Genomic DNA, 12,500 nt, shown 5'->3' with positions numbered 1-12,500 from the left:
TACATACATACATACATACATACATACACATAGTTACATACATACATACATACATACATACATACATGCATATATGCATACATACATACATACATACATGCATACATGCATACATACATACATACATACATACATACATACATACATACATACATGCATGCATACATACATACATACATACATACATACATACATTTATACATACATACATACATACATACATACATACATACATACACACACACACACACACGGTGAACGCTTGATGAGCAGTAAGTATTGGTGAATATTATTCAGCAATACAAGGAAGATCAGAACCTATTCCCATTCTCATGGATAAACAGAGTAAACAAAATCAAGGCAGCGGGGCCTTAGCATCAATTCAAACAACCTTTAATTAATACATCATATTCCCTTGATGAGTTTTTTCTGAGCACCCAGTGAAAATACTCAACAACGAATCAGGACAACTTACAGGAGCGGTTGGTTAAGAGCTGCCCTGAAGATGTTCATTGACTACTGAACAAAGGTGCACAATCGGAGAACTTGCACACCTCAACCGCAATAGAGCATCAGAAACATAGCAGTGTATACGCCAAGAGAAAGTCATGCACAACTGCATTGATGGATAGATGGAAGCACTCCGTCGGTTACGAGGGTTCCGGTTGATCCGATCAACGGAACAGCCTGCTCGTGAAATTAACGTGTAAGTGGCTGAACACTCCACAGACACGTGTACCCTTAACGCAGTTCTCGGGGATATTCAGCGTGACACAGAGAGTGACAAGGCCGGCCCTTTGAAATACAGGTACAACAGAAACAGGAAGTAAGAGTGAGAGAAAGTTGTGGTGAAAGAGTACAGCAGGGATCACCACTATCCCTGCCGGGGCCTGGTGGAGCTTTAGGTGTGTTTTCGCTCAATAAACACTCACACTGGGCCATTGCGCCTCCACAACTGCATTGATAGAAATAATCAAATTGACAGAAATTTAGACCATAATGTTAGTCTATCCTTGACAAACAGCAGAGCTATTATCCCTCATCGTGTTGTGTATACTTTTGCGATACAAGAGCATAAAATAAAGAAAAACCCGATGAATGAACGAACTATAAATGCGAGTAAACCGCTTCAATGTAATCAAAAGTTATAGAATTGGTGGAATGGCCAATGTCTATGTCACCGATATCGTCATAAGAATCTGTTCGAATCTGCCATCATTGTACTGCATTGTTATAGATTCTATCCGGTAATAAATATTCCGAAGTTCCAATTGTATGATGTTATTTCTGTTTTTCTTTTCCACAGAACCGTTTCCTCTCCAAGAAATCTCTCGATGATAAACCTGTTAACACACCAAGTAAGAAATAATTTTAAAACATACGAAACTGTCAAGAGAAAAAAATGACAAGAAAATCTTAAGTTTCGGATTAAATATTATAAAATATTCAGTGTTCACCTTCACAGTATTTATCTTAGACCATTTAACTGTGTCTCCCTTCCTGCTGACATCCAATCTCATCTGTGTTGCATTAGTTCTCCATCATTATCACTATTTTCTCAATAAGATATTCAACACAATGGTACCTGCCTAAATTTATATTATTAAAATAGCTTTACTATAATTTCTTTCATCAGACATAACTCAATTCGGTGACGTGTGTACATTCAGGCCACGTCAATATCTCTTTGTAGTTTCAAGCTTGTATATAACCATAATCCGAAAAAGTATTCTGGAAAGTATTTTCAGTTGAGCTTTAATGTTAAACTAGCAGTATCGCCCGGCGTTGCTCAGGTTTGTAAGGGAAATAACTATAAAGCATTTTTAGAGAGTTATAGCCAAAAAATAGCAAAAAAATGGAAAAAAATTATGGTAAATTTTTTTGACAGTTAAAAAAGGTGGAGTTGCGTCCCCTAGACAGTTTGTGGTTTGTGTTTCTGATTCTCGACCCCATGTCGAATTTATCGATTTTTTTCAGAACTGGGGGAACTTTTCAAAATTTTCCCTGCGTTAGTTTTGAATTATGACATTGGGCTATGTGTGTGTCAAGTTTCATCAGAATCGGTTGAAAGCCGTGGTCAGGGTGAGGGTACAAGCAAACAGACACACAGAAACACGCACAGACAAACTGCCGTTTATATAGAGAGAGATGTAGGCAAGAAATACTAGAGAATGCGAGGTGCATCTGTTGTTCCAGTAATATCTGGGGTTCGTATAGGGGATTCCAGGCAACTAGAAATTGCCCCTTATCTCAGATTCCTGCAAACCTTTACCCAGCCTGTCGGGCGACACGTGAATCTATACCTTTTCGTCATATACAGGGAAAGTGTGAACTTTTCACCCAACTTTTACGATAAGTTGAAGCCTTGCTGTAGTGTGACTACCTGATTGCTTGGGTAGACGGAAGCCAGACAGCTCTTCAGTAAGCTCAACATGATGTTACCACTAAGAGTGGAAATCTCTATCTTGTCTCCCTTTCAAATCTCTTGGATTCCCATTGTCTTTGAATCTTTGTACCTGACATACACAAGCCATCCAGAAAATGAATACCTTCGCAGTTTGAAGTGTTTTATCATCTCAGGCCGACTTGAAACTTTTCTAGCGACCTTGACAAATTTAAGCGCTGTAGTCGCCAGTCTGACTTAAGCTTCTTTGAGGTTAATTTTAGTCCCTAGACGCACCTCGACGCACCTCGTATCTACCAAAATATTAAGATTCTCACCTCCTCCCATAGATGCTCGTCTATTAATTAGCCAACTTCTTAATGGTAGTTATGGAAGAGGGTTTCTGGTTCGAAATCAGCATTTGCTATGCAAGAATCGATTGTTTTCAATCTCATTTCAGAATCAAACTTGAATCCACAATCCTCCCATGACTTAATCTTAGACGTATTTACTGTTTCTGCTGAAAATTTCCCTGCCAAAATCTTTGTAAACGTCCTTCTTTCTTCGCAAGGCAACTTTAAAGTCCGGACTATTCCAATGGTTCTTTTATCATGTTGCCTCATACCGAACCGCTTTCTCCACAGCTTTGGGCAGCCGAAGACGTAACTGCCTAACCAAAAGGTTTTTCACTCCGTTTCCAAGTCCCAGTGTCCGGCATTTGTTTCTGATGCCATACGAAGAATCAATTTCCAGCACAGAGGTATATTTAGTCCCCTCCATCCGCATTTTAGTAAAGGGACGCCATTCTTCGCAATCACTTCTTACCACTTCTGTGATCAGTGTCACCATATGCATTGAAGTCTCATTGTAGGGCATATGGCTCAGCCTCAACTACATCCGAAGCTTAAAGCTGTAGGGACATCGTCAAGGAAGAAGCTGTATTCGCTCTCACAGTTTGACGTGTTTAATTGCAACAGTCACAGCGGTCAATACAATAGCTTAAGAAACACCTTCCAACTACTGAAATTCACTCCATAACACAATCCGACAGCCAGAATTTCTCAATACTCCTACTCTCACCTATGCAGACATTGTTGATAACACACCTGCATAGTGGTATTTTCATCCACCATCCAAAATATTTGGTAGCTCAACTAAGAAATTTCTGCAGGAGACACAAGAATCCAGCCGGTAGCGTTCTGTGTCCTCCATTAGTCTCAGCTCTTCCTCGTAAGTGTTTTACCATTTTTCAGTGGTTATTCTTTCCTGGACCCTCATCGGTGTCTTTGCATTTGCATCCTCCTCACCCCAACAACAAAACGTGTAGGCTTATTGCCGATTTTCCCGGCTTTGGGTGGAGACTGCAATAAAATGTTAGAATGGGCTTCTCGGTTCTAAATCCGGACGCCACTCTTCTTAGCTCGGTCGACAGACGATGCTGCATGCTTATTCGATTGAATACTGTTTCTATTGTAGATTTGATGGCCTTCATGACTTCAGGCATCAGTCTGACATTTGTGTTTGACCGGTGAATACACGAGTCGGACGTTAAGAATTGCAAATGATGCGTGAATATCTGTTCAAGTGCAATTTCAACTTTATTATATTCTTAAATATATATTTTCGTATCCAAATTTACATTCATACATCCTTCATCACGTGACCGACCAGTCCATCAGATGTAGTTACACATCGCTGGTCACAATGCGTTCGCATTGTTTTAGCCTTCGAATGACGCCACCCCGCTGGCTAAGCGAGCAGGCCAACAGAAGAAAGAGTGGGAGAAAGAGTGGTGAAAGAGTACAGCAGGGATCGCCACAACCCCCTGCCGGAGCCTCGTGGATCTTTTAAGTGTTTTCGCTCAATAAACACTCACAACGCCCGGTCTGGGAATCGAAACCGCGATCCTACGACCGCGAGTCCGCTGCCCTAACCATATCCTTCATAGAAGAAAGAATTACTCGTTCAGAAATGGTATTTTCAAAGATAAATCTCACAATTCTTTGACAACAACGTCACAAAAGATTCAATATGAACCTGCCTCTTCCCTTCCTTAACAATGTATTCTTATCGAGTCTCGTGGAGGTATTAATTCATATAATTCTTTCTTTCTTTGACTTCTTCCTCTCTCAACATCCTGCCGTCTCTATCAGGTCCTTCCTTCCTCTCTTCCAGTTATTCTATCCAAAATTCCATAACATTGAACCAAGAACTTCCCTTGTAGATGTTTCACCCATTATTTCTAATAAACTACATTGATTCATTTTGATTCCACAGGACCCGGTCTCGGATCACTGTATACCCGGTGGGGTAGAACAAGCTGCTCACCTTCTTCAGGTCTTGTGTATGATGGTTAGTACATTCCCTATTCTCTTTCACCTTTTCCCTTTCTTTCTTTCTTTCTTTCTTTCTTTCTTTCTTTCTTTCTTTCTTTCTCTTCCTCTTCCTCACACTCCGCCTCTGTTTCTTTCTCTCACACACTGACAATCATACTCTTTCTCACAAACTCTCTTTATCGCTCTTTCCCTCTCGTTCTCTTTCATACATACGCATATTCGCTTATAGTGTATCGCATTGCTAAACAACCGCAATCACTGCAAATGCTGGCTCAATTGAATGGTAAACGGTCATTACGGTGACAACAGATCGTAAATAGTGACTGAAATGAACACATAGTGTTCAACGTGGAGTAAACACCCCCACATATTCTACTTCATAAGCATAAGCAACTAATGACTGTATTTAATGACTAGAAACATAAAGAGACTGAAAATATTTGTAAGGGATTGACTTGCGACCATTCTTCTCCGCCTCTCTAAACTTGACCTCTCCCTCAAATAATTCTCCTTCTACAGATCCCCTAATCTCTTTGTGTATAATCATAATGCGATTCCGGGTCTTTCATTCCGAACCAACTCACCTCCTACCTCTTTCGTAATCGATCTCACGTCCTTTAAGCTTGTTCCTGATCTGTTTAAGAACAGATTCTACCGCTCTGTAAACCCTAGAAGGAATCTCTAGTACTTTCCGATTCCGCTTTCCATTCATCCTAAACGTTATTGCCCCCACTTAACCTGACAATTGATCCTCCTAGTCCCGTTCATTAAGCGAAAGAGTAACTCCCGTACTGTATCAAATGAAGTCTACATGATCATAACGAGTATGTAGGCATCACTCATCCGAGATTAAGCAATACGTTTAGACACCCACTACGGCAGTGCTTTTCAAACTTTTTGCTGGAGCGGAACCCCAAGGAAACATTCAACTGGCTCGAGGAACCCCTGTGCAATAATTTAATAGTCTTATGCACACATATCTGCACAGGAGACTTAAAAATTACTGCCGATTTTAGCAGTTTTGTAACTTCTTGCGGAAACCCTGGACTGTACTGGCGGAACCCTGGTTGAAAACCACTGCACTACGGTATGTTCGACCAAACGACCTGTAATCACCTGTCGGCCACCAATTCTCTACATACCATCGTCTCTGGACTTTTCCTATACAAATGTTCTCCTGCGTTACAGTTCAAACGTGAACAACATTTTTTTCCATTGCGCAAAACACAACGACATGCGTTGCACAAACTCCTTCGTTTCTCAAACCAGTGACACCCACACAGGGACATCGAAACCCATCATAATTCACTTCACAACCACAAATACCTACCGGTAAACACACTACTCTCTTTACTCTTTACTCTTTTATTTGTTTCAGTCATTTGACTGCGGCCATGCTGGAGCACCACCTTTAGTCGAGCAAATCGACCCCGGGACTTATTCTTTTGTAAGCCCAGTACTTATTCTCTCGGTCTCTTTTGCCGAACCGCTAAGTGAGGGGGACGTAAACACACCAGCATCGGTTGTCAAGCGATGTGGGGGGGGGCAAACACAGACACACAAGCACATACACACACATATATACATACGACAGGCTTCTTTCAGTTTCCGTCTACCAAATCCACTCACAAGGTTTTGGTCGGCCCGAGGCTATAGTAGAAGACACTTGCCCAAGGTGCCACGCAGTGGGACTGAACCCGGAACCATGTGGTTCGTAAGCAAGCTACTTACCACACAGCCACTCCTGCGCCTACATATACATACATACATACATACATACATATATATATATATATATAATATATATATATATATATATATATATATATATATATATATATATATATATATATATATATGTATATCAAAACTATGCCCACGCAGAGCTGCGAACTCATATACGCGGTTTCATACAGCAACACACACACCTTACACTCACATAAAAGCGAACTTTAACACATACATCACGCACACGATAACAGACAATATACACACATAGCTTACACACACACACACACACAAACACACACATAAATATCGCTTATGCAGACATATACAGAATCCAAACACACAAACGTACACATTGCTTACACAAACACACATGTCCTCACACACACACGCATGCACACACACACACATGCACACACACACACACACACATGCACATACACACACAATACAGAAACACACACGCACACACACATACAGAAACACACACGCACACACACATACAGAAACACACACGCTCACACACATACAGAAACACACACGCACACACACATACATAAACACACACGCACACACACATACAGAAACACACGCGCACACACACATACAGAAACACACACGCACACACACACAATACAGAAACACACACGCTCACACACATACAGAAACACACACGCACACACACATACAGAAACACACACGCTCACACACATACAGAAACACAGACGCACACATACATACAGAAACACACACGCACACACACATACAGAAACACACACGCACACACACATACAGAAACACACGCACACACACACATACAGAAACACACACGCACACACACATACAGAAACACACACGCACACACACATACAGAAACACACACGCACACACACATACAGAAACACACACACACACACACACACACACTCTCTCTCTCTTTCTTTCTCTCCTCACACACACACACAGGCGTTGCCACACATACAGAAATCTTGCTTTTGTGAATGTTTACATTCGCAATCTTAAAGTTGAAATTTCCTTTCCAGTCTATTTATACAACTTTTCATGTAAAACTTTGATTTCTATCTTAGAATTTTTCCTTATTATTTCTAGGTGTGGTTGGTGGAGAACATTATTCCCATACCGGTGGCGGAAGTAATCTCTTATGCCTACCTAACGATCCCATTTGGGCCAATTATACGACACAAGTTGAAAAAAGTGCTTTCATTTATGGCAGTGAATATGAAATAAGTTTATACCCGACCAATAATAAACTCTTTTCTTTTGCTAACGCTGAATCACTTCATGATCACAACGTTCCGTGCGCTGTCTGTTTGACACGACAACCTGCTGTTGTTATGATGTTACCTGCCAGGACAAAGTGTTACGCTGGTTGGACGGCTGAGTATTCAGGATATTTGATGACAGCCCACAACGGTCATAAGGGCAGAGAAGAATATGTGTGCGTGGACCAAACACCAGAAGCAGATCCAGCGGGTTACAGAAACGAAGACGGAGCTCTACTGTATTTCGTTCAGGCCATTTGCGGTTCATTGCCTTGTCCACCGTATGTCAATGGCCAAGAATTAACCTGCGTTGTGTGCAGTAAATATTGAATTGAATTTACATTCGAGATTTTTTAATATACGTGTTTGCATTTATATTTATATTGGGCATTACACAATACAATAGAATATCCAAAAATCCACGCAATTCTGTTGAGATATTTCACGTCACAGAGGCCCGCTTCTCTCTGAATCCATAACTTATACGATGCTTTTATATATTCTTTTAATATTGTATTCTTCTACTTCATTCAGTCATTTAATTGCGGCCATGCTGGAGCACCACCTTACAGAATGTTTTTAGTTGAAGACCTACACATCAGGACATATTCTTTATCAGCCTAGAACTTATTCTATTGGTGTCTTATGTCGAACCGCTAAGTTACGGGGACGTAAACACACCAATATCGATTGTCAAGCGATGTTTCAGGGACAACCACAGACACAAAATTACATATATATACATGTATATATATATATATATATATATATATATTATATATATATATATACACATAAGACGGGGGCTTCTTTCAGTTTCCGTCCACCAAATCCACTCACCAGGTTTCGTTCGGTTCGAGGCTATAGTAAAAGACACTAGCCCTAGGTACCTCGAACTAATACTGAGACCGAAAACATGTGGTTGAGAAACAAGCTTCTTACCAAATAGCCATGCCTGCCCATATATATATATATATATATATATATATATATTATATAATATATAATATAATATATATATATATATATTAATATATATATTATATAGATAGATAGATAGATAGATAAATATGATTTGTTTCATTAAACGACATAAATAGGTTCTAATTTAATGAATTCTCTTTCCGTAACCATTTTCTTAAAGCAAATCTCCCCAAACCAGGCTGATTTTTCAATTGCTTTTATTTATTTCACACGGATTTTATACATAAAATTGTTAAATAATATACAATCCTTATCTATTTATATATATCCTGTAACAATAATTCTTAACTTTTAAATCAAAACATTTTTTATTTAGTTTACTAAATAATTTTACTTCTAACCCTTTGGTTAACTTAACAAATGTTCACTTTAACCTGATGAAACTGAAAAAACCTATTCAGACTGTCTCTGTATATAATACTCTAACTCCGAATGTGGAATTGTTGATATTGTTAGTTGTTTACGTTACTACTGTTAGTATTTCTACAGTTAGTGACTTACAAGGATTGCAATTAACAGGTAAGATTAGTAGTGAAAATTTAATAAAGATCAGGTAAAATTTTGATCGGGAAAAGGTCCATGGATGTTGTCAGCATCACTTAAATCGCAGGTCGATACCAAAGTCAGTTAACGTGAAGAGGAATCTGTAAATAAATAAATAAACGAATCTATAAATTCTGGGGGAATACTTTGAATGAAGATAAGACAACTTTTGATGGAGTCTCCCTGACTTGTGGTGCCGGTAACTAGAACATAAGCCTGAGAGGGACAAACATCAAAGAACAGAACGATAAAAGAATAATCACAGAAGAACACACCAACAGGGGAAGTAACCAACATTTCGACTGGGAGGAGACTCGGGTTTGAGAGAAGTAACACTAAAGAATAAATAAATATACAGAGACGTATCGATATGTATTTAGTCTCAATGTAAAACTAGGCCCACGAGGGTATTTTGTGTTGCTGAGGATGGGTATAGGCTTCTGGTGTGTTTGTGAGAACTGACAGACTTGATCGAAGAGTTTGTTGATTAAACTGGAGTACTCCGAGTAACCAGTCGTTCTTTGCTTCTTCCCAAGTAACAACAAATTCCAACAAAACCAAAAAGCAAACCGGATGAACGAGAGATGCGTATGTTCAGGCATCAATATTGTATTCGCGGAGATGTCTCTGATGGTCGTAGGGAAGTGAGGAATGAGGATTATATCATGCAAATTCGCTTGTTTCCCCTGGGTCCCAGAATCAATGCCACCACCTACATCGGCGTGCTGGTCACTTTAAGCCCTCGGCGGGTGGATTGCCCAAGAAAAGCCCCGCATGTGTCTTGACATGACTGAATTCTCGTCACAGCAGTTGTTGGTCGCGAATATTTATAAATATGTGACCACCCAGCAGGACTAATACATCTGGAGAGATGTTGAGAGAGAAAGATAGGGAAGAGAAGATATGGAGAGACAGAGAAAGGAGAAAGAGCGAGAGAGAGAGACGTAGAGAGGGGGGAAGAGTGAGAGAGAGAGGAGGCGAGAGAGTGAGAGAGAAAGGAGTGAGGGAAAGAGAGATGGAGAAGTGGGAAAGACAGGGAGAGAGAAGGGAGAGAAGGGAAAGAGAGGGAGAGGGAAAGAACAGGAATGAAAGCGAGAGGGAACAGTTGTTCGCTTCCTATTATTACAGACGCGTTGAAGGCTGCCATTTTGCGTGTGATGTGTAAAACAAAGGGAAACCCCTGGATCCCTGGTAACGGTCTTTTCTCTGGATTTAACGAGGCCATCATTCAGGCAGAGAGTGGTGTCTTTGTATAACTGGCTTATTTGATATACTAAATGGTATCCATAGCACTGGACAGGCCGATCTCTGTGACATTTGGTCTAAATAACTGTTGGTAGACACCTTTACAGAATGGAGAAGTTCTTGGGTCCAACGGAGAGGGAGCTTCACATCTGTAGGGGTTGACCGTACCAAGAAGCTTCTACATTAGATTTCATTGCAGCATTCTACACACACACACACACACACGCACACACACACACGCACACACACACACAAACACACACACACACAAACACACACACACAAGCACACACACACACAAACACACACAAACACACACAAACACACACAAACACACGCACACACACACACAAGCACACACACACACAAATACACACACACACACACAAGCACACACACACACAAGCACACACACACACACACATACACACACACACCACACACACAAACAAACACACACGCACACACACACATACACACACAAACACACACAAACACAGACACACACGCACGCACTCACGCATACACATCCATGTATATTTGGAGGGCGGAAATGAGTTTGCGGAGCGATAAGGAGGAGTAGAAAGGAGAGGAAGGAATGAGATGAAGGAGAGGAAGGAGAGGAAGGAGAAAGAAAACGGAAAAGAAAGTAATTTATCTTTACAAACCTTCGTTATCGTCTTTGTGCAAAAAGGATGACACTATCGAGAAATTGCAGCAACCAGAAGCAGAAGAATGAGATTGACGGCCAAAATCCATTTGGAGTACAACATACCAGAAGGAGCGCTGCTAGCAACTGTAAGACAAAATATAGATGTGTCATAAAAATATTTACGGATATATTCTTATCTATATATGCTTATATGCACATCTTATCTATATATGTACATATATGCGCCTATGTATACACGTACACTTTATGTTTCTATAATATATAAGTTTAAAATAAGAGGCTGCTGAGGCCTAACACGCTCTGATTTCAAACCTAACGAGAAACTAATCTGTTATGCAAACTAAGAAACCACGTGTTACTTTCAAACTGCTCTCATTGGTTGGAAGGATTTCCGAAGAGCAATGACGTCAGATGTGCTAAATATACAGGTGTACAGGAATTACAAGTAGGGAAGGTAGTTAGGACATATATTCAGAAATAAGTTGGGATGGCTTCTAGAAATAAGTGGTTCGTTTCTATCCGATGTATGATCTAATTGCAGTTGAGGTTTGAGGTAAAGAGTTTTGTAAATGCATTCAATATTTAAGCAGTCATCCATAAACATCTTAGGAATGCAACAAAGTTTTCTTTCAGAAAAGCGACAAACTGCACGGAACACAACACGTGGCCTATAACAATCGTCTCCAGAAGGCGGCGAGCTGGCAGAAACGTTGGCACGCCGGGCGAAATGCGTTGCCGTATTTCGTCTGCCGGTACGTTGTGAGTTCAAATTCCGCCGAGGTCGACTTTGCCTTTCATCCTTTCGAGGTCGATAAATTGAGTACCAGTTACGCACTGGGGTCGATATAATCGACTTGATCCCTTTGTCTGTCCGTGTTTGTCTCCTCTATGTTTAGCCCCTTGTGTGTAGTAAGGAAATAGGTACATTGTGAGTTCAAATTCCGCCGAGGTCGAATTTGCTTTTCATCCTTTCGGGGTCGATAAATTGAGTACCAGTTACGCTCTGGGGTCGATATAATCGACTTAATCCGTTTGTCTGTCCTTGTTTGTCTCTTCTATGTTTAGCCCTTTGTGGGCAATAAAGAAATATATAGCAATTGTCTCCATATTTTAAGAAAGAAAAAATATAAATACAGCGAGCAATATAACACAAAAAATATTTGCTTACTTATTATACGGGGGTCGATTATCTCTGTACGTGTCTGGTTAAATACTGTACAAGAAACGGTTGAACGTTGAGTAAAGTCATCATATTGTACATAGTGTTTATAGGATGAAGTTACTTCAGTATAACATTTGTCAGAACCCCAAACTCTCACTCTATC

General features: G+C 40.3%; 1 protein-coding gene and 1 pseudogene across 1 annotated transcript in view; both read left to right on the top strand.

Annotated features, from left to right (window-relative positions):
* Positions 1-8,087, top strand: part of LOC115221790 — a 10,362-nt gene extending 2,275 nt beyond the window's left edge. The window contains exons 2-4 of the mRNA XM_029792020.2: positions 1,307-1,358; positions 4,661-4,735; positions 7,558-8,087. Of these exons, the coding sequence (XP_029647880.1) occupies positions 1,307-1,358; positions 4,661-4,735; positions 7,558-8,060 (630 nt within the window). The 3' untranslated portion in view covers positions 8,061-8,087. The remainder of the gene's footprint in view (positions 1-1,306; positions 1,359-4,660; positions 4,736-7,557) is intronic.
* Positions 8,088-9,841: 1,754 nt separating this feature from the next.
* The window catches only part of LOC115221583, a 6,319-nt pseudogene continuing 3,660 nt past the window's right edge, over positions 9,842-12,500 (top strand).

The sequence above is a fragment of the Octopus sinensis genome, linkage group LG18, assembly GCF_006345805.1.
Source record: "Octopus sinensis linkage group LG18, ASM634580v1, whole genome shotgun sequence".
Taxonomy (NCBI): Eukaryota; Metazoa; Mollusca; class Cephalopoda; order Octopoda; family Octopodidae; genus Octopus; species Octopus sinensis.
This window is presented reverse-complemented; position numbering and strand designations above follow the sequence as displayed.